The 23,378-nt window shown below is 40.2% G+C and overlaps 3 protein-coding genes across 3 annotated transcripts; 1 reads left to right on the forward strand and 2 right to left on the reverse strand.

Annotated features, from left to right (window-relative positions):
* HOXD12 (homeobox D12) lies at positions 1–1,062 on the reverse strand. Its single transcript, XM_030580861.1, has 2 exons — positions 501–1,062; positions 1–239 (listed from the first exon to the last, which is right to left on the reverse strand). The coding sequence occupies exons 1-2, from the start codon at positions 1,060–1,062 to the stop codon at positions 1–3; spliced, it is 801 nt and encodes a 266-aa protein (XP_030436721.1).
* Positions 1,063–7,088: 6,026 nt separating this feature from the next.
* On the reverse strand, positions 7,089–8,700 carry HOXD13 (homeobox D13). The gene is given in 3 exon segments (XM_030580609.1): positions 7,089–7,339; positions 8,047–8,676; positions 8,679–8,700. Coding segments are annotated over 3 exon segments (903 nt in total).
* An 8,717-nt stretch (positions 8,701–17,417) lies between these two features.
* EVX2 (even-skipped homeobox 2) lies at positions 17,418–20,985 on the forward strand. Its single transcript, XM_030581087.1, has 3 exons — positions 17,418–17,841; positions 18,865–19,115; positions 20,359–20,985. The coding sequence occupies exons 1-3, from the start codon at positions 17,418–17,420 to the stop codon at positions 20,983–20,985; spliced, it is 1,302 nt and encodes a 433-aa protein (XP_030436947.1).
* Positions 20,986–23,378: the final 2,393 nt, after the last annotated feature.

Genomic DNA, 23,378 nt, shown 5'->3' on the forward strand with positions numbered 1-23,378 from the left:
CTAGTACATAGAAAGCGCCTGCTCCCGCATCACTACTCTTTTCTTTTTCATCCGTCGGTTTTGAAACCAAATTTTAACTTGTTGATCGCTTAAATTCAGTCTGTTTGATAGCTCTTTCCTCTTCTGTCGGTTAATAAACTCATTGAGGAGAAACTCGTTTTCCAATTCAGCAATTTGTTGTTTTGTGTAAGGTTTCCGTTTCTTTCTTAACCTCCCCTGGGCGGGACACCAAGGCAAACCTACAACAAATATGTTGTTAATTTAATGGATAAATTGTCTGCAATACACAGAGCATGCAATACCCCGCATTACACATAAATGTAACTTGCTCAAGGTATGTTTTTGTCAAGTACACTGGACATGACAAGAGCTAGCTGTCCTGTCAGATTAACTGATTATCTCCACAAATGGATAAACGTGTAATTAAAATCATTCTAAGGGTCTTTCAGAAAGTTATTCTCTAGGTCTAGTCTAGATAAAGTGAGTTATTTCAGGCATACCATCCTGCGCTGAAGGTCTCAGACATGACTGGACTGCTGCAGACTGCACCGTCAGGTTCAAGTTGACCGAATTCTTGATGTCTTCCTTTAGGCTTGAAGGAGAGGAATTCGCTTCAAAAAGAGCCGATGAGCCATGCAAACCTCTTTGCAGGCTGGAGTGGTCATACTTCACAGGCTTTAAGCTGGTTGGATGAGTAATACTTGGGTCATTGGCAAACGAGAGCCGTTGCCTGCATCTTTCCTCCTGTTTGGAGCTCGCTTCGTGGGCGTAGTATTTATTGTTTTCTTCCAGGCACTCTTTGTTGCTGCTGGAATTGATGTTGATTGGAACAGAGCCCGTAAGGTAAGGCTGTGCGGAGCTGCTGAAAGCGTGGTTCTGAGGCTGAGTTGTACACGAACTTGAGCAAGTCCAGGGGATCGAGCTTCTGGGGTAGGAAATGGTGGGCAGAGCCGCCAACTGACTGCCATTAGTCCGCAAATTAGGAAAATAAAAGGAGTCCGGCGATTGCAAATTCAAGAGAGAACCAACGTAGCCAGATCTGTAGAGACCGCGGTCACACATTTCCAACAAAGGCCTTCAGCTGTTCTTACAGCAGGATTTAGTTACAACGGGGAATAAGCGGCAAGCCTAAAACGATTGGACGAAACTTTGCATACAGGTTCTTCAAAGCCGGTAATTTCAGTACCGCCTACACCCACTGAGCCCCCTTGTTCTAAGTATTATAGTAATACTTGAAATATTAAAAACCCTAACTTGGAGGGGGAGGAGAAAACTCTGTCCCCACTCCTATAAAAATGAGTGGAGTGGGAGTGGAACTCTGCTTTACAACAGGGAAAACAGAAGAAAACGAACATTTGAAAAGCTTTAGATGGGGCACGTTAGCTAGAATCCGGAGAACTGTGATTTCTCCTTATGCCCACTTGACACGATCATTATGATTATTACACTTTATTTCTCATTGATTGTAAAGGTGTGAAGCTATTTGCTATACCTGCATATGCATATGTACATATATTGTTATTGCAAACCTCATTGTATACATGCATATATACATGCTTGAAATTAAAATCTTCGTTGATGATCTGCTATTGTTGGTATTATTATGATAATGACCGGATATGACTCTAGTTGTGGATTTATGCCCCTTTCAGATTTACACGTTTTTACTTGCATTATCGCCCATAGGGGGGAAAGTGTAACCATTGAAGGTCTGTGTTCTTCACAGGACGTTTAGTAATTTACATTTTAAAAATCAGACGTGTTCCACTCTTTCTCCCAACACAGTTCTTATCAAGGATACTTTATTTTTAACACCGCAAAGTAATACACACACAAAAAGTCCAAAGAACATATTTATATAAGGTGTAATACATTTTAGAACAACGCGCCCAAAGTACAGTTTTTATTGATTTATTTTCATTTTCGCAAATCAGGCTTAATAATAAGGACTGGCGAGGGAAGAAGCTAAGAATTAGTTCGGAAACTGCGAGAAAACACCTTTAATCGGAGGAGCAATAAGCCACAGCAATAATTAGAGGGGTCGCCGAGAGTTTTAAATTGCCTGACTGATATGACATAATTTCCACGGCATTTATTTTTTCGCCATTAGGAGGTCAGCCCTTGGCATTGGGAGTTTTTCAGGGTCAAACATGATTTCAAAAATTCCCCTCCCTGCTTTTTGCATAACAACTACGTTAAAAAAGACATTAGTGAGCGTCCACACTTCGTATCGCATGGCTTTGGCAAAGGGGGAACGAATGAGTTGTGGAGCTTTGAGAGCGTTGGGGAGCTGGAACCCATTTGCTAAAACATATGGAAATATGGGGAAAAGGGGGTGATATGGGGCAAGTTTTCAGAGGAAAAAGCTTCAGATGATCCTGGATGTTTTTGAGATCACTCTTCATCAGTCAGCCGTGTTCAGAGCAGGTTTTCGGAATATAAAGTCTACTTCTGAATAAAATTTTCAGCGTCCATCCATTTAATACATTTCACACAGTATATACATACACGCTGCTCCATAAACGGAATGTCCCCACAACAGACTTAACCCAGCTTCAGACAGAAACATAAAGCACTGCCTTCATCGCTTTACATTAGCTCGATTAAAATATCAAATATGGTTAACACTAAAGGTTAATTTTCCATGTTATTGTCTTGTTAATTATAGTTTTAATCTTGGCTTTATTTCTATGAGGAGGTCAGAGGCACTGGCAGTCTTGACATTTTCCTAATAAAATTCATCTTTCTGTTTAATGGGAATTTTGAGTAAATTATACAGTAATTTCATTGCCCTGGAAGAAAATCTTTAAATGATTACTCTCCAGATTATCCCCCAGACCACACAAGACCACACAAGCAGTGCTGGAGGATATTACTGACCACTGCCCTTAATTTTTATTGTTTGAGTTATGTCTACCAATTGAGTCTCTCTTATTAACTTATTTGTTTTCCTTTCTCAATATGCTGGAAAATAGTTGGGAAAAGTTTACTTTTCTTCTGCACTAGCGTTTCATAAAGAAAGCCGTAATTGCGTTTGGCCTCTCAGAAGAAAGGAATGGGCATTTTGTGTTCAAAAGAGTATGTTTTTTTCCCAATAAAAAAACAAGAATAGATGTGAGCTCTGTTACCGGAAAGAAAGGTGACACTTCAAACTAGTTTTTATGGTGTTAGAGAAACCAGGGCTTTTCCATTAACCTTAAACTAATCTATAATTGTAATTTAATAATAAAATAAACATGGAAAGAAAAATCCTAGCAACAAGATCATACAGCAGAGGTATTTGTAGCTGCAGAAAATAATGGTTATATTTAAGTCTGCCCAAACATGACAAAATATCTCGTAAAGTAATCTTTGTTCGAAGTTTTTGCCCGTGGTGGGGTGAATATAGCAGTGATTAGAAGTCTTGTTGGAGAGGATATCTTCAGATGTAAACACAGGCATCATTTGTTCAATCATATTCTTTAATAAAACTTGCATATCTCTATATGCTTATTTGTTCAAGAAATGTAATGGTTCATTATAGAGCTAGATCGAGACCTTTACTCTTAAGCGCTTTTGGGTAAGTGTTGGACCAAAAGTAGTGTGACTGCTAGGCCTGATTACGCTTTCAACCCCTTTAATTTTAGAGGCATAGTCTTTCCATTTGAATATGAACGTTGGCAGTGTAAATTAATAGTATTGAGTTGTCATATGTACTGTGTAAATGCAGCACCTGGAATGGGAGTGAAGTGCTTTCCCAGTCTATGCCAGAGATTGTCCAGGAGATGGCAGGATTGTCCTATACATCCGCGCTCACTCCACAGCACAACTATAGAAGTCAAGATCAATGGTAAATCCAGGGCAGCAAAGTAGCCATGGCATATTTCAATTCAATTTATTAATGTATTCATTAACTGTGTGAAATAAAACTGTACATACATTATATAATAAATATATTGTCACCACCATAATTCTGCTAATATATATAATCAATGTACTCATGAATAGTGTGAAATAGAACTTTCTTTCACACTTTTATTTCTCACAATTAGTAAGTACATTAATCATATATAGTAGCAGAATCATGATGATTATGCTACGTTTCATTAGTCTAAAATAAATTACTATACATAAACTGTGGGGACATAAGGTATCTTAGTAAGGAGCAGGCAGTGATATGAAATGTACACTGCACATACAGTGGCTGGGTATATTATAATTCATCTGATATTCCAAACAACTGTACAGATCCCAACAGCCTGTGATGTAAACGTTGCCTCTAGCACCAACGCAGCTATCCATATTTTCTACCGAAGCATTCTTTAATTTCTTCCATATCACTTCCGTGCTCTTTACCTGTGTATCTACAGACTATCATTTTTAAATAATGCTTCGAAATGCAGATGATGAGGCAAAAAGGAAGCCCTCGCCTTTCTGACTATAGTTGCGTTTTTCTCTCTATTTCTGCACATTAGGTTCCATGGGACAAAAATTAAAAGCAAACTCCTCACGTATGATTGAGTTAGTAGCGCGTTCAGATTTCATTCTAATATATAATTTGCATGTAAAGTGGAGTTGTAATCTTCCTAAATCTGCATCTCAGTAGTCTGATACAAACGGAGAGTAAAGGCTAACCTTCCATCAAAACATAATATAATAGAATACGAGAGAGTTCTGGGCAAAAAGAAAACTAAATGTTAGTAATAAAAAAATCTAACGAAGGAGTATTTCTTAGTTTTAAAGTATTTTTAAAATAGGATGAAAAGGTTCTAACAGACAGACTGACTTTAACATATATAGAGAAAAGGGATTTTTAAAGTTCTAAACAAAGGCAGTACTGATGATCAGAGAAGGGTCAACACTTTTTTGGACATTTACTCTACCTCCCACTTCCTTCTAGTTAGAGATTTTATATTCCCCAAAAGTCTCTTCTTCCCAGGGAAAGAAAATCCAATTTGGAACCTAGCTTTCCAGCGGAGGGAGATTTTTTTCCAAGTTAAAAAGGAAGGTAGGGGCGAGGGTGGAAATAAGCGTAAGGGTACCGTGTGAGCCTAACACTTCGCTGTACAGGTCATTTTGTTAAATGAATGGGCTGACAAAAAGTCTGGGCCGCATTCTGAATTCCACACTCTGCCAAATCAGCTGCATCAGGGAGGCTTGTTGGTGTATGAATGCAGATTCGGGCCCAAGAACGCAACGAATATTCTAAAATGGAACATTTAAAACGCGGCAAAGCTGCTCAAAGAAGCTGCATTTCTTGCGCAGACGAAATATCACAGCGGAGCTGAAGTTGCTGGAAAGCCACAGTTATGTTTCATATAGCAAACTGTAGGCAGAAAGTATCTTTTACTCATCATACAAAGATCTGGTATAGCAAAGAGACCCGTCTTTGGGATGTATTCTCGACTTTTTAATGTAGCCTGTCCTTAGATATCTGACTTGCTTTAAAAAAAACAAAACAATCAAGCCATAAAAGTGGCCTTTCCATAATGCAGCCTGCAAAACGCCATGCTGTAAAAATAAATGCGATTTTCTTCAACTGTTGTTCTATTGAAAGGAAATCGTTTTTATTGAAGATGTTTTAAGGAGCTCTTGACAAACTTATTCACGGCTTTGTAGTTGAGCCCCCATTTCCAACACAATTCCAAGGAAAAGCAGACCTTAAAACAAGAACGGAAACAATATCGTTTGATAGAAAGAGACTTAGTGTATGTCTTACCCACACACGTTACGTATCAACGTGTTTAGAGCAATAGGCTATTATAATAAATACTAATAATTTGGAACACAACATAGTTTAATCATTACAAGAGACATAAATGGAGAGATTTTCTCTTTTCTCTCCTAGCAGTAAACTCACTCGTATGATCAAAATCACTGCATGGGTATCATAACAGCACATTAAGATTCAAACAAAACTAAAACACAACCTCCAGCCTCTCTGATCTAAATAAATTAGGGCATCTTTCGAAAATCATCATGTATTGCTTCTTTCATGAACACCCGTGTATTTTTGTAACTTAAAGATATCAGCAAGCTTCACTTCTGTAACAAGACTTTTTCAAACCACATGATAGGGTGAAGGTGGAGAGTCTTGTGCCTGTTCAGACAAACAGGATAATAGGGCATCCAATACATTATATAAAAATACACATACGTTTATACACACCTTTATACAGCATGTCCTCTATATGCAATATGGTTAAACACTGGAGTTCAGTTTAACTGTGTGTTCCTAGTATGCAGCTACTAGCTAGCTATAAACTGATAAAATTTATCTGTTTCGGACTATCTTTACTAATGAAGAGCAAATTATAACCCTATAAAAACTGTATTGTTTGAAGTAACTGTGTGTGATGCATTCGAATAAATGCATCTGCACAGAATATTTTATTATTCTTTAAATTAGGGCGTATGAAATCATTAATCTACAAATGACAAAGTAAAATCCCCCAAAATATGTGGAATACAGACAGTCATGGAAACAGCTGAAGTTAAATATGTTTTTCTAGTTCCAATCTGGCTCCAAATAACATTATTTTCTGAAAAAATAATAATCATCTCCCAGCTACATGAAAGTAGCTATTTTCACCTTAACAACCACTCAATCTATATACTGGTGGGCTCACTTTACTTTAGACTGAGAACAGTGTTGTAATTATTTCTTAATCCCCAATTACATTACATGAATTATTATTCTTTTAAAAGGAATTCTGCATCGTTGTGAAATTTATGATACCAAATCACAACTGACAGTCGTGGCACCTGGCTGTTCGGAGACAATTTTACAGAAAAAAAAAGATAAATATTTAAGAAAATTATAATTGTAACTGATCAACATACTTAAAGTCTTTTATACTGGCCTCGAGGGAGGAACAGAAGATATTAAAATACACTAAAAAGAAGAGAGAAACAGAACTACAAAGTCAAGTTTTGGCAGCATTCTCCACGGATCAGAGAAAAATGCTGACATTAATTAAAAGCAAATCACAAAATCTCGCCGCCGAAGGAAGGGGGGAAAATATTAAATATATTTTCAAGTCTTTCCAAAAGTCTTTAGCTGATCGTAAATTGTATTTATATTTCCGTCACTGTCCACAACCAATAGATCAAGATACATTGTCCTTCAGCTTTGAGACTATTTTCTTATCCTTCACCCTTCTATTCTGAAACCAAATGGTAACTTGTCTCTCAGACAGGTTTGTGGCTGCGGAAATCCTTCGCCTCTTGTCCTTGTTAATGAACTTGTTAATGGCATATTCATTCTCGAGTTCTTTAAGTTGCAGTTTGGTATATGGCACTCGCTTCTTTCTTCCACGTCTGTAGACACACATATCTGGTTGGTTTAGTGCAACGTCCCCTATTGTAAAAGACATTATGCGAAAAATTAGAATTGCATGACAGGCGTTTAAATCTTAACTGATACTTGCTGGGCACTGGTTTTCATGGGAAAATAAAAAAACGTTAGGTTGTTTACAGCTTATTATTATTTACACATCCACATTATTTGCACGCTATTAAATCACGAAAATCTTGATGGTCTGTCATCGCTTTCCAAGCCTGCATGGTAGCGAGCCTGCAAAGTTTCGCAGTGCATTTGCGGGGGGGGGGGGTTGAGTTTAGTTACATGTATGTAAAGTACACAGAGAACTTTGCTTAGTGTGTGCTTCCCTGTGTCTGTCTGCAAGTGGTTTTGTGCATGTGCACACTCCCCGCATGCAGTTTCTTAACTACTCTGGGTGAGTCTTAAGTGCTAGCCTGAATAACAGATAATCCCAAGCATTCGAGACATCAATTTGCACAGCTTCCCAAAATATCAAAGGCAAAAGTGAATAAAAGTCCAATCATCAGAACAAATTAAAACTAGCCATAAGGCTAGGACAGTTGGGCATGCTAAGTTCCAGGGCTCTGGGATCTACCACACAGGGTGGAAACACAGTGTGATATTCTTAACAAACATTTTCCCCTACCCCGGGTGGCTGTGTGCGCAGAGTAACCAGGTCGCCAGGCCGGCTAGTGTAACACAGGGTGGAAATTAAACTCAGACCAAAGCTCTCCCTCGCGTACCTGGAAAGGACGATTTCCAAAAATGTGAGCTCTGGGCCTGGTCTTTAGAACAGTAAACCTGACTGTTCCAGCCATTAGCCAGAGTCCAAGACTGATAGCCCTCCATTGAGATGTATGTTTCGTGCCTCGGCTCCCCAGAGCCGAACGTGGAGACCATGTCTATGTACCCAGGAACGTGTTGGTAAGGGTTGGTATAGCCCTGGTAAAAGGACACTTCCTTGGCCCGGGAGGAGACTTCATTGGCGGGGACGCTTGTGCTGGCCAAACTGGAGACGTCCATATACTTTTCCACGGGAAAGCCGCCAATGGAGGCATGGGGGGAAGACTTCAGGGCGTTCTGCTGAATCCCGACCCCGTGGGACATCCGACAGCTGTAATATCCATTGCCAAAGTGATAGCCGTAGCCCAGCGCCGGGCCTGCCGGCGGAGCGGCGGAGCCTGGGCACTCTTTGGAGGGCGGATCGGAGCGGGCCGCGGACCCCGAGCGCTCCGGGCCCCCTGCGTACGCGAACCCCTGGGCGGCCGCCGAGCGGCCCGAGTGAGCCGCCCCGAACACGGGCGACGAGAGAAAATTGCGGCACTGGCTGGAGGCGCCGCCTCCCCCGTCTCCTCTTAATCCTTCCATCTCGCGGCTTTGCTCATGGCCTTGCACATCCCTGGCTGCGGCTTGGTCCCGGGCTAGGCACGGTGCACATTGTTTTTGCCTCCAACAGGTTAGATCATTGTGGTACGTTTATAAAAACTAACTTCAGGTTGGGAGGGGGAAAGAGGGTGGGGGCGGCCTGCTCCAGATTAGTTTGCTGGAGTCCGGGGGCGCCTCATAGGCTGCCGAGGAGCATGTGATCCTCCAGGCGTCTGAACGAGTTCTGAGCTCTCAGCCCCTGCCCAGGACCGGCGTATCCCCTTGCCTCACTTATTCATATTTTACAGTGCGGATCCACGGGCGTTTACTCCGAAACGCGCTGATTACGCTAGTGGGAAAGGGGGTTTTATGACCCCCTTTTCTGCCGCACCAGCGGCGCTTTCATCTCCCGGAAAGCTTTCATCGCTTCAAAGGGCTTAAAATAAAGAAAGAAAGAAAACAAACAAGCGCTCCAACTTTTTGACCGTATTGGTTAACCCTTTAATTATTCAGTACAAAGCAAGACCAAACGGATCCCAGAGAAAGAAGTAGATCTAATGCGCAGGAAGGGACGGAGGGGAAATGTATTGTCATTGTCCAGAATATCTCGGTGTTTACTGCAGTTCTTCACACTTGAGTTTTTGTATCTTACTTCATTATCGAGTCATATGGTTATTTAAATTATGGCTCAAAGTCAAGGAAAGTTGCTAATTACTAGCAGCCAAATTGTTTTAATTAATGATCTTACTCCAATAATTGAACTGTTACTGCTAAATGCACATAAGGGGGATGTATTTAAATAACCATTTAGTTTAGAATTAAACTTTCCTTTCCTAAGTAGATGTATTGACATTTTTGAGTTATTAATGATTGCTACACGGAAGTTTGCAGTATCTTTCTATTGTCTTATTAAGAAATATAAGACTTTGCAAGGTTTTGTTATTATTGTCAGTTGAATACTAGATATATATACGCAACTTACTATGTGCGCTAGCAGGGTATATAAATGACAATGCTGTTTACGTTATTTCTGAAAAGTATAGTACATAAACATATATAGATATATGCGTGTGTGTAAGATCACAGACACAAAAACACACGCACACATAAATGGCAGATCTTATATCATTGCTGATAGCCATTAAAATCCACTGTCTGTGTACTGCACAAGATGTTAAACCTGGGATTCATTACATGTGGCTTTTTTCTTGAAGGGTCAGTTAATCTAGTGGTAAAACTGACAAGTTAAAATGCCGTGTTTGCTTATTATTATTATGGCTCTAGGATTAACTTTCCAAGACTGCAGCAAATCTTTAGATTGTCTAATCGACACGAGTGCTGTGTCGGTTTTGAACTTGCTGTAATGCAAAATCCTAAAATGTAGCAAGTTCTATAAACATATTTCAGTCTTATTGGATTGGCTCCTTTCGGCGCCCTTGCTCTGAGTTTACTTGTTGCAAACACTTAACACGCAAACTTGGACAGAAAATGCAACAAGTTCCTACAGGGAAGCTTCTCCAAAGTAAAAGGAAGAGGGATTTTAAAATGATAATAGAAATGTTTTGAATGCTTAAAACACACACACACACACACACACACACACACACACACACACACACACACACACACACACACACGCAGTGGAAGATTCAAAGAAAGGTACAGATTATGGAAGGCGAAATTAATATATGACATGATTTTGTTTTGAAATGCAATTTGCATTGATGATAGCAACCAAGGATCACAAGCCCGTTGGGATATTTTATATAAAAAACCTGTGATCTCTCTTTAGTAACACTGGCTTAAGTGAGCTGAATGAGAAAGCGAACCGCTTCGCAGTACTAGCAGGTCTTTTAGCTTTGTAGCAAGTCTAATAATATTTGGCAGTTTCTGGAAGTGGGGTGAGGAATGACAAACTGGTGCCAATAATCACAATAACAACCGCCTGGCAAACACAAGTTCGTGTTCATTAGCTCCAACCACTTAATTACTGTTAATTTTTTATAATCAGGTAAGAAGTCAAATAAATAAACCAGACAGGACTACGTACTTCGCTCAATTATAAACCGACTCAATATTTGTTCACAGGATATAAAATGGTTCCTAATTAGGGAAGCGGTTCCTAAGGATACAAGTAAAGACTCATTCCTTTATTTAACTGAATTCAGCTTTCCCATGGATTCTTAACTAAAATATAGAATATTCTGAGGTATTAAGATCGAAAATGTGTATTGCATTGGCCATGTGCAATTTTCTGTTTCTATCTCGTACTGTAGTTCTTCTAGCCAATATGTATATTGTAATTATCTTTCCTGTCACAAAAGGTAAAAAAGTGATTAATTAAAACAAAAGAAACTTAAAGTATGACGTTTCTTGTCTGTTTAGCCCTCTTACATCAAAACAAATTGATTTGTTATTATGTCTTAGCGCGAAATGACACCAAATACGACTTTCGCTTCAATAAGCGTTTCTATGATTCCATGCCCAGTGAGACTATGTCTCTGAACCGTGGTTTGGGATCAATAATTGAAACTCAGTAATATGCCAGTTTGTGAGGTGTGTAAAAACACAGCATTGCCTTACTCTCACGCTTTGCGCCAACAGGATATTATGAATGTGAATAAAAATAATGAGCTCATAAGTCAAAAGTCTCTTTATAATGTCTGCAAATACACACCCAGTTTACATGTGTTAAGATTTGTTGCTTTAACTATGTGGTACACATAGGTGTAGAACAAGAATCTAGACTAATTAATTCTTGCTTCTGTGTAATATTATACTTTTGATAATGAAGTATTCTAAAACGATTCCTTATCTACTTCATTGATTATGAAAAAGTGTTTTAGAAGGCAATGGCAACTGACAACTTTAAAACTTGTTGGTAGATCGTAATAATGGATATTTTCATTTGCTCCAGAATGTTACGGAATAATTTTCCTTCTCTCTAGAGTATAGTATGTGTGTGCATAGTTGACATCATATCTGTATTAAATTTTCCATTTAGAAATAATACGGGCATCAGTATAATAAATTAGCTAGATATCTGCAAGCACATCTTGCAGGAAAGTTATTGGGCTCTTCCCATAAAGGACTATGCGGCATTTTATGATTTTGAAAATATCTCATGTCCTCAAAAATCTTCGGAAAAATCTACTAGAGTTAGTGCTCAAATCTTTGTCTTTAAGACATTAAAGACATACGGATTAAACATACGGATTGAGCAATTGCTGTGCTACTCCCTTTCACCTCTCTTTTCCGTCTGCCCAGCAAACACACCCTCATCCTTCCACCACCCCCTTCTCTTACCTCTTTTCCAGGCTGTCATGTGATCTGGCTTCGGTAACGTTGTCCTCTTCTTAGCTATATTTTAAATCGTTTTCTTCATTTCGATTGCCCTTCTGAAGTCACGGTCTCTCGCTATGATTTGCTGCAGAAAACAAAACCATACCTAGCAAACCAAGGAACTTTGCACTTTTGGGTTCTGCCTGAACAGCTCACATACAAAATAAGGAGATTAGTAATATTTCAACAACTACCTTCTCCAACCCTAGCTAGATTTCTTTGTTTAATTGTAACCAGTTGATGTTTTTAGTGACTAAGTGGACAAACATTGTTTATTTTCTCTGTTTCTTTTTCTTCCAACTCAACAAAAAGACCTAGTAGAAACTGAAACAATTGCAATAAAGAAAAGGCTTAATTGCGGTATAAGGGTATTTGTTAAAATGTTTTCCAGATCTGTCTTATGGATGCACTGAACTTTATTTAGGAGGACAATTGACTTTTAAAGGTACATTTTCATAGGCTCATAGAAATGTAAACCTGTAAAGGACCTTGAGAGGTCACCGAGTCCAGTCCCCTGAGCTTTAGAACATTAATAAGTATCACTCTGCGCAGCGGCCTCTACAAAATCCAAGAAGACTTTTAAGCAAACGTGAATGTTTAACATGTTTCCACCTCCTCCCCCCCAATAAACGGGTATAAAATCTTTCATAAGTCCCAGCCAATATTTAAAATCATAACCCGTGCTGGCATGCATGCAAGTATGTACATACATATATACATGCAACATACAAGTAGCTGCAGGGAACTAAAAACGGTGCGGTTTAAACCGAAATAACTTTTACATCACAAAAAACGTTATCAGCTGAATTTAGCATCATACGTCACATTCATGAAGCTAGCACAAAAAGACACAATATTATTAACTTTGTAAATAAATATATGGTGCTCAAAGTTTTCTTTGAGTTGTAATCAAGTTGTATATTTACCATGGCAATGAAATATTTTAAAAAGCACAAGTAATTAGACAACTATGCTAGAGTCCTCCTAAATAATAATTCTGGCTTTGTCCGCCTCTCATTAGGAAGTAGAATAAATATAAGTATATGTATATATGTAGGTGTATGTATGGATATTTGTACTTTAATTATATCTTTATATGCATGAGAAGAATATGGGCTCATAGAAAGCATGAATGTCTCCAGTAAAACTCCAGGCAGCTGCTGTACCCAGCAGTAAGTCTTCAGCACCAATATTAAATGGCTTCCAGTTTTTGCAGAGTTTGAGGTGTAAGCAGAGAGAGACATACTCTCAAGTTGCACCATTCAGCATTTCCCACGATTATATCGTACGATGCAGGATCCCAGCTCTATCACTAGATGGCTCTACACGTTTTTCTGTGAAGGCTCAAAGTGCAGATTAATAATGTAAGTTTGAACTGTATTGTTTCCTTATATAATAGAATTGGACGTTCTAGCTTGCAAGAGTGAAATACCTGCGTTTATGTATATATATATACTACAAAGGAGGGAAGAGGATTCCTACAGAAAGTGAACCTGTTGTCTTAGCACAAACTTTCAGGTATAATTGCCTTAGTGCAATAAATCTCAGCGTGTTTTTTTCTTCATAAAACAAGCCTTCCTATAATTCGCTATAGATCTATAAGTAAATAAAGCAAATATAGGCTCTAGTTTCATTTTGTGAGTATTCAAGTCAAGGGCAAAGCGACATTGTACAATAACATTAGATCTCATCAGACCATTTCACCTACACATGAAAATTCTCTTTTTCACCAATCAGTTTTCATAACAATTGGCAAAGCTCATGGATCACTATCTACTTGAGCCTGCGTCCTCCTATAGATGCCTGGGTGAAATCAACTGCAACGCCGGGCCTTTGGTTATTTGAGGGACAATATAGACATATGCAACCAGAAGTTTTTTGCGAGCTCCCACCTGAAATAGTGCATTTACACGTTGTATGTTACCTGCAATAATAATAATGTTTTACAATTTACCTCTCAACACCCAAAGTTAAGAAAGAAAAGAAACAAATATTTTAGCCAGTGTTCCCAAGAACACATTAAAGCTAGTTAAAAACTGATTGAGATTTCAGTCGATTTAATATGAATTTCTCTTTCAGTGAAGATTTAACAGACATGATCAACATATTATTTGATATCATAAGTAACAATTCTCAAGATAAAATAAAATCCTTTGGCTGTGGGCTTACGTAGCTATTTAAAGCTTATAAAAACAACTGAGTAAACAGAGGGTAGCAAAAACTCATCTATTTTCATCGGTCTATATCACTTCCTTTACATTCGCTTGTTGATATAACCCTCTAAATATGTGTTGAAAGTTTTCAAGACTGAACTCATTATTAAAAGAAAAAAACTATAAACATTTATAAAAATATATCATCTAGTTTTCTAAGAATATAAATATCAAAAAATTCGCTTATTAGTGGATATCCATTCTTGAGAAGAATGATTAATTGTATTGTGCTGATCGTTTTTGTTACTTAATATTTATTTCAGAGAGGATTATTACCGTATTTATGGCGTGTAATTTGTATGTAGCTACATTTTGAAACACGTTATTCATAAACCGAAGTATTAGTATTATTTAAAAGGTGCACAATGTAACAAAACATTAATTAAGGTAATGCACAGTCGACCTTGTGTAAAACATATTTTTCACATTGGGAGTTTTGTTGTAGACTATTTCACCTGCAATATATCATAAAATAGTTATTTTCTTTTTAGTAGTGCAGTAACATATTTGGAATATAAAACTCTACTGGATTTGGTAGTGTTCAGATGTAAGTGTATTGGAGATGTGGTGTCTAGCCGTGGTCTTCAAAAAAAGGGGGGGGGGAAGATGCTAACTGAGTTTAAGTATTTAAGTGAACAGACGGGGGCGCCAAACGACAGCAATAAAGCAACCCACAGACTTCCGTTTCCCCTCCTGTAACTGGCAAGGCACTATTCAATCTGGACAAAATAGGCTTTCAGCTCTATATTTAGGAGGGTATTTTGCATAATGATTATTTCAACTGATAAAACATAAGTTTGTATTTAACTGAGACCAGTACCTTTTCCGATGGAAAGTTTGGTTACAGTCTGGATTACCCAGCTATAGTCAATAATAGAGAAGTTTTTGAATTAAAGTTAGGCAATGTTTACATTACCTACAAACAGAGCCCAATATGTCATCGTCACTCTTCTGTTCAGAATTGTTTCATCTCAGGGAACTGCTGTCCTTATAACATTTTAATAACAGGACAGCTTATGGAGATTGTCAGACAACTCTTATCTTTTCAGTAAATATCGGTGTAGGAAATTGTGCTCTCTCGTGATAAAACAGAAGATACCGCTTTGTCACCACTTATATGGGGATAAGAAAGGCAAATATATGACCATCTCTTACGGGTTTAAAATTATTTATGGAGAAATGTAGTTTCAGAAAGTGTGCGCTTGGATTGTGCTGGCAATATATAGGGCGTTGACGTTTACATTCCTTCTATTACAATAGAGGCTTTTCGTGTTTAAATTACGCACACTGCTCAAAGCTCCCTACGGTTAGTGAAAGTAGATATTTACTTCTGTCTGGTTTGGGGTTGTAAAACATAGGACACAAACTGCAGCAAAATTCACATTTCAAAGAGCCACAAAACTCCCATTAATAGAATGCTTTTTATAAACAATGCCTAGACCGTTTCCTAAATATTTCATGGAATGTTTAGGGAGACTTTTAATACATTCTTAAAAAGCCGACAAGAATCCCGTTTTCGACGTATGAATCATAGGCAAGAGCACAGGAATTTAGGAGATGTGACTTTAACATTACGAGGAAGAGATTCTCTTGGCAAAAAAAAATAAAAAAATCCTATGTAATCACAGGAAACATTGGAATATTTCCATACCCGATCAAACTCAGAAACTCAGGATCTAAAACTTTACTATGTGGGTAGAAAAAAATCTCTCCGAAAGTAAAGATTGGGTAGCTCTTGAAGAGTACTCCAGAGATGCTAATGACAAAGGATTCATCTTCGTTTAAATGGTTGCCATCAGCGTCATTATTACTACCAAAGTTATCACTGAGGAGAGCTTTTCCGATAGTCAGGTCTACTAAGCTTGCTAGCCCGTGTCCTTTACAGCACAAGACATTTTACTCCGGATCAACCCGGAAAACAACGGACAGCTCAGCTAACTAAAGCCACAGGTAACCTTGGAGAAAGAATGATGATGAGGAGCATGTCTTTACTAATATCTGATGCCTTTGAAATACTAAAATCGAGTCACTATATCTATATATTTTTAAAAGCTTCACTTTTCGTGGGGAGGGTGTAAAAAGAAACCTGTCTAGAGAATGAAACGACAGTGCGGCAGTAAGGTGCTTTAAATCATGAATGCATTTAACGTTAGTTGGACATTTTTGCCATCAAATTGCACAACAGCGAATTTTTTTCCCAAAAGGGGAAAAAATCGTAGACTAGCTCCGACAATAAGCAAGATTATAGAAAGTAAAAAGGATACCATATTTAAGGACGCAGCGAGGAAAATATATAACCTCCCCCCCAGGATTACAATAAATCCATGTGCAGGCTGCTGTGGTAGATGCACTTAAACTGCTATGTACCAGCAGCAATAGTTTTTAAAAGTCTCAGTATAAGGTTTGTGTGTACGGGGATGGTTTGGGTGTGTGCTAGTAAAATTCTTAAATAAAAGTAAGAGTGCATTCTTAACTGAAAAAGAAAAGGAAATAAAATACAGTGGAAGGGCAGTCTCAGTCCGCAGGTCCTCTTCCAACATTTCCTTTAGTTGCGTTCTAAAATCCGCTCTTAAAGCATTATCTAGTATTTAGCATGTAGTTCTGTCCGAGGACAAATGAGAAAGAAGCTGCATCATTAGGACCTAAAAGGCAACAAAACAAAAATCAGAGCATAATGATGCACCTAAATGAAGGGGGAAATGTTGCACAGCTCATTTTATTAATCAGACTGTCAATTTCACCCCAGAGGCCAAACCCCAGAGCAATTCAAGCAAGATCTGATCACGCGAAGGACAAGAGCTTTACTCTTCACTTCTTGTCTTTCTTTCTTTCTTTCTTTCTTTCTACCTGGATATATTTGTCTGCTCAGAAGCCGCCTTCATTATCCACTGACAGAAGCTTGTGTTTATTTGCTTATAAACCTGTTACAATAAATGATTATTCGAACAGCGTCATTCCTACCTTAATGACGAGCACTACTTTTTGATGAATGACATTTCGGGCTAGAAAGGATGTATGGGTCATTTTGACCAGTCATTCCCTCGCTTTGGCATCCCACAATTTTTACGCCTCCCTCAAAAAGAGATAATAATATTTAGAGACACTCGCCGGGCTGAATGTGAATTAGCCCCTGCTGCAGCTCATCATTAGTACAGGACCAACCCTGCAACTTTGACATTTTTGATAAAGCTGAGATGATGGAAAGAATAAGAAAGGAGATGATTCTGATGGAAAGAGGGCTGCACAGCCCTACAGCTGGCAAAAGGCTCTCGAATTTGTCAGACTCAGCTGGAAATGCAGTGCTGGAGGCCCTTGAAAATTCTCAACACACTGGTCGCCTCAGCCCTAGACTAACTTCCGCCTCTCTGCATAGCACTATAGGGGACATCCCTGCCAAAGGCAAATTTGAAATAGACACTTTATTCAATCTTCAACACCAGAACAGTGAAAGCAACGTCTCCTCAGAAATTGCGCCGTCGGAAAGCAGGAAGAAAATTAGCCATTATTCAGAAGTTGCTCAAGAGGCAGATATGAACAGTGATGTGGAGGTGGGCTGCTCAGCACTCCGTTCCCCAACTAGCCTGAGTTCCTCCCAGCTGAAGGAAAACAATAACAAAGGTAAATATTATTTGATCCTTTCGATCTAAACGGTACTGTTATTTGATTAAACTTGTTAGCCTATGGAAATAGTGCTCTCTCTATAGTAAAACCGCTGCTAAAACCGTACACAATTATTATTAATGTGTTATTACGATACACAAGATACACTAAACAGTGTTTACATAGCAAAGTGTCTCTATATATTCACGGAAATCGCTCTCTTTCTCCCATATCTATAACTATATATGCATATTTATATAGTTTCTCTTGTTCTGTAGATCTGTCTGTATTTCTCCATCTATACAAATATACATACATGGAGTGAATTGAGTATATAGATACGTAGAAACTATGTATCTATGTATATGTGTGTATTTTTCTTTGCACCTATAAAATGTGTCATTGTGTATTCACACTAATAATAATTGGCCATGGTTCACTTTCAATCTCTGATAACGCTAACTATTAAAATCCCTCCACCGTACCAGGTTTGAAATAAATTTGGTGAATTATTTTCATTGGGGAGTGTAATAAGAGAATAATCAATGGATTTATTTGGGGCAATAGTAGATGTATTTTGTCAAATGTGTCAAAAGAAAAACAATCTACACCATAATGCAAGACATATCTTTGTTTATGGCTGCACTTATTTTGTGCCTCTCAAACGAAAATAAGAAACGTTCATGCAGCTGTTAAACCTGATTCACAGATTAGAGTTATCAGATCATCGCAGTATGAGAGCCGTACCACATCTCTAAAATTGTGCTCTGCATATGTACTCTTACTTGGCTAATTTGCTGCAGAAGCTAGAATTCTATAATTACTAAAATGCCTAATTTATTTAGAATAATTTCGTTATGAAGTGATTTAAAAAAACTTTATTGATTCTATTAACAGCAGCAATTTGTAACAATGACAGCTAGCATTAATTATCAGAGTTCACAGCTAGACTGGTAACGTTACCTCCTGCTTTATTTAATACACATAAACACATCTGGAGGAACAAATCTTTATTTCACAATTTGCTTGCTTATTTGCCAGGCTATTCAGAAAGCAGCTCAGCTCCTACTACCACCACCTCGTCCTCAGGTTCGAGTTTAACCAGCCTGCACAGCAGCAACGCACTGGGCAGCTCAGGCTCCGGGGCTGACCAGGTGAGAAGGTACCGCACCGCCTTCACCAGGGAGCAGATAGCCAGGCTAGAGAAGGAATTCTACAGGGAGAACTATGTGTCTCGGCCCAGGAGGTGCGAACTGGCCGCAGCGCTCAACCTCCCTGAGACCACAATCAAGGTATCTCAGCTGAAGCACTACAAACGCGGGGCTAGTACACTCGATGTGGATTTTGGTGCTTTTGTGCTGTCTGGGAGCTTAAAATATGAGATCGAGCCCAATTCCCGGCTAAACAGATGCTTCTTACTGACAGGAAAATGCAGTGGCTTATGCCCTCCTCCTTTATGGCAAAAGAGTGAATCCAATAATAACATAACAATAGAACATAAAAATAAACAGTATTGCATAATTCCCACCTGGTTCCTTAGCTATTTTTATCTGTGACTTTTGGTTAAAGAACATCCGGTCTTGTCTTTCCTGTTGGGTTTGTTTGTTTCTCTGAGTTGAAACTTTTTTTATTTGCCTTTTAATTTTCTTTGTCAATTTGTATTGCATTTGCACGTTAAAAAGGAAACAAACGATGATATTTTTAAAAAATGAAGCAGAGAAATTGGAGACGTCACTATAATAAAATTCTATTTCTCCCATTTCGAACAAAAGCACTTGAAACACAAATGCTGTATTATTTAAAATGATTTAGAATCTGACTGGCACAAAGCATTTCAGCGATTTATTCGGGTGAAATCTCTTTTCGCTGGATTATTTTAAATAATTTGGTTAATTATAGGACATTAAAGAGAGGCAGTGAAGAACTAAAAAGCTTGAGACGAGAAAACAAACTGCTCCGTTACAGAGGGCGAATGCTAGACGCTCTCCTTCATGCTTCAGAAAGATCTGTATTTTTGGAATATTCATTTCCTGAAAGTAGCTTTAGAAAAAATATAAAGCAAGGATGCTAAAGCGGAAGGCAGATGCAAATGCCCATTGTTATAGGGCAGAAGCAAGGCTGCAGCGTTTGCAAATCGGAATTTTATTTGCATGGCTGCTTTTAAAAACAAAACACAAACAATATTTTGCCGAGTGCAAACACCGTGCAATTAACAAAAAGCAATCAGAAAAGCTTCCCAATAAAAGCAGCTGGGTTCCTTCAAAGGAACCACTTTCATTTTTAATTCCTGACAGCCGTAACCGTCTCTGATGTCAGCGGAGGAAGGTTTTTAGGTGGTAAACCAGGGGAATAATTAATAAATAAATCACAGCCAGGCTAAGCAAGCGGGGGCGGGTACTGAGAGGGCAGCGCGCCCTGCACAGCCGTGCCCTGCTCCTGAGGTCCTGCTGCCGGAGCAGGGCTTGGTTTGTGTCGGAAGCCGCTGCCGCGCTGCTTTCTAAGGCAGGCCCGTGTTTTGTGTCTCCCCTCCCGCAGGTGTGGTTCCAGAACCGACGGATGAAGGACAAGCGGCAGCGCCTGGCCATGTCCTGGCCCCACCCGGCTGACCCCAGCTTCTACACCTACATGATGACTCACGCGGCGGCCACGGGGAGCCTGCCCTACCCCTTCCACTCGCACGTGCCGCTGCACTACTATCCCCACGTGGGGGTGACGGCGGCCGCGGCGGCTGCAGCCGCCTCCGGAGCGGCCGCCTCGCCCTTCGCCACCTCCATCCGGCCGCTGGACACCTTCCGCGCCCTCTCGCACCCCTACTCCAGGCCGGAGCTGCTCTGCGGCTTCCGCCACCCGGGCCTCTACCAGGCCCCTGCCGCCGCGGCCGGGCTCAACAGCAGCGCGGCGGTGGCGGCGGCGGCCGCAGCGGCCGCGGCTTCCTCGGCGCCCTCGGCCGGCTCCACGGCCTGCTCCTGCCTCAGCTGTCACAGCAGCCAGACGGCGGCGGCGGCCGCGGCGTTGGGCTCGCGCGGCTCCGGCTCGGATTTCCCCTGCACCGCGGCCTCGCAGCGGGCGGAGAGCGGCTTCCTGCCCTACTCGGCGGCCGTGCTGAGCAAAACCGCGGGCGCCTCCCCGGACCAGCGGGAGGAGGCGCCGCTCACCAGATAACTACCCCGCCCGCAGCCGGGGGCGACCCCTTTGCAAGGGGCGGGGGAGGGGGGACCACAGCCGGGCTCTGGAAAAGTTCCTTCTATTTTTGTATCGTTCGCCCCGCTCCCCCCTTTGGAGGAGACACGAGCCGGGGGAGGGGGCTGGGACCCAGACTGACATTTCCCTGCACTCCTCCCGCACCCTCCCGGGCCCAGCTCGAGGCGCGGGATGCCCGCAGGCCCCAGGGGCGGGGTTTGCAGGACAGCGCAGCGCAGCGGCCAAAGGCTGCCCGGGGCGCCACCCTCCGGGAGAATTGCACCCGTGTTACTGGGGGCAAAGCTTCTGTTCTCCCTGCTGGGCCCAAGCCCCACCGCCCTCAGTCGGTCCTGAGCCAAACCTCACCCCCTGTGCAAGGGGAATTTGGCCTAGGGACTGAGTGAAGCCTGCAGCCACATCCGTCTGGAATTGGGACAGAAAGGGGGGTGGCGGGAGGGTGTCAACAGAAAAGTGTTTCTGTGTTATTCTGATTTCGTTTTAGTTCGAATCAATTGGAAATGCCTCGCGTATGTTATGTGCAGAAAAGAGCTGTAGCTAATGAGGCTGCTGTGGATGGGTCGGCAAAGGGAGGGGAAGTGTGAGATTGACAGGATGCTCTATAGGAATCGGAGAGGCAGTTTTAAACTCACGCTTTCCAACTACCATAATCCACCCGATCTGGGAAATACTTGAATCTCTCTAGGTATAGGATGCTGTCCTGAAGCATTGACCTTAGGTACTCCTCTCAGTTTAATGTTTTTCTGTTTCTTTTCTTTCGTAAAACGGCTCTTGGATTTATTTCCCACACATGTCTGTCACTCCTTTGCTTCTGAAAAGCCACCACTGGATAACTGAGACCTGCCGTACCAAGCCACTGCTACTGGAGGGACTTCCTTGAACTTGAAGAAAGGCATATCAAAACCCACCAGTGTTACTGCCATGTCAATTCTGATGCTAATAATGTGCAGATTATGACGAAAATTGCCAATCATGTTCTCTGATGGACCTCCTTTGAATGTGGAATTGGAAAAAAGTTCCCCGCGCAGAGACCTGCTGTCAAGTACTAACAACCCGCTAAGGGAAGTCATTAGAAGAGACAGATAAGAGCCTTGGTACATAAAACATTGTTCTTGGTACATAGAATGTATGTTATTTAATGTTATATCTGTTACCTGAAGTGATTTCGCACAAGAAAGCCACGTTCTTATCATCTCAATTGCCAATTTTCATTTTGGTAACTTGGGCGCCCCGGGTAGACTTTTCTCTGTTAAGTTGATATTCCACCAATGTGAAGAGCCTCATTAAATCAAACCCAGATATTTCCATAATACTCCCTACAGAGCCACTTCACTCGTCACATAACGAGATTTTTCTGAAGAGTTGAAGCCTTCATCTAACTTGCTATTGCTTGTTTAGGCCCCGTGTGTACACACACACACACACACACACACACACACACACACACACACACACACACACACACACACACACACACACACACACACACACACACACACACACACTCTCTCTCTCTCTCTCTCTGTCTCTCTCTCTCTCTCTCTCCCCCATATATTTCAAATAAGTGTCCTGAAATACTTCTATTTTTAAGACACTGGATTTTTTTCATATACCAATAATGGACTTTCAGGAAATTATTTCGAAGGCTATCCTATTTTGTTCAGTGAACATAAATAGTAGATTTTTGTCAGATGGAACAGATTTCTTCAGCGGGAGGGAGAGTAGGGGAGGAAAAATCCCAAGACTCCTGGGGTGGATTCCTGACGAGATGTGTTCATTTAATGCATAGAGGACTTTAAACTAAAATAGGAAATACCTAATACGATTTTGTAAAATAAATAGCAAGACTACTTATGTAAAAAAAAAGTGATTATACCAGCCGTTGTTCACTGAGTTTACATTTAAATTTTTTATTAATATATAATTTAAAGCTAAATAAAATAGACCAAAACATGGCACTCTATTACCAGCTTTACCTTTTCGATCGTTGATTCATCTGTTATGATCACACGTATTGGATGGTATGTACGAATATTTTGGCAATAAATGTTCACATTTTTCCAAAATACGGATAGATAGACAGATGTCTATCAAATGATCGATAAGGATGCTGGTTGGTAAAATTAACATAAATTCGTTTTATGTTAGGTCCCTTGGACCTGGTTATTGTATGACTCTGTAAATAAAGTCTTTGTGCTTTAAACATTGCTGGCTGTATGAACTCACTGTAAAATATTTTACAAATGTGCAATAATTATAAAGCTTTGTATATTACGTTATTTATTGTGTTTGGTCATGTAAAATAAATGTTATTTAAATCGAAGCGAGCTTATTTGTTTGAAAAGCTGCAAAACATT

The sequence above is a fragment of the Gopherus evgoodei genome, chromosome 11 (genome assembly GCF_007399415.2).
Source record: "Gopherus evgoodei ecotype Sinaloan lineage chromosome 11, rGopEvg1_v1.p, whole genome shotgun sequence".
Lineage (NCBI taxonomy): Eukaryota > Metazoa > Chordata > Testudines > Testudinidae > Gopherus > Gopherus evgoodei.

Bases quoted from the DNA above. Each gene is read 5' to 3' on its own strand.
- EVX2 (XM_030581087.1), top strand. From the start codon at position 17,418: ATGATGGAAAGAATAAGAAAGGAGATGATTCTGATGGAAAGAGGGCTG. The intron at 17,842-18,864 runs GTAAATATTATT...CTTATTTGCCAG, and splicing joins GAAGGAAAACAATAACAAAG to GCTATTCAGAAAGCAGCTCA. The intron at 19,116-20,358 runs GTATCTCAGCTG...CCCCTCCCGCAG, and splicing joins TCCCTGAGACCACAATCAAG to GTGTGGTTCCAGAACCGACG.
- HOXD12 (XM_030580861.1), bottom strand. From the start codon at position 1,062: ATGTGTGACCGCGGTCTCTACAGATCTGGCTACGTTGGTTCTCTCTTG. The intron at 240-500 runs GTATGCCTGAAA...TATTTGTTGTAG, and splicing joins GAGACCTTCAGCGCAGGATG to GTTTGCCTTGGTGTCCCGCC.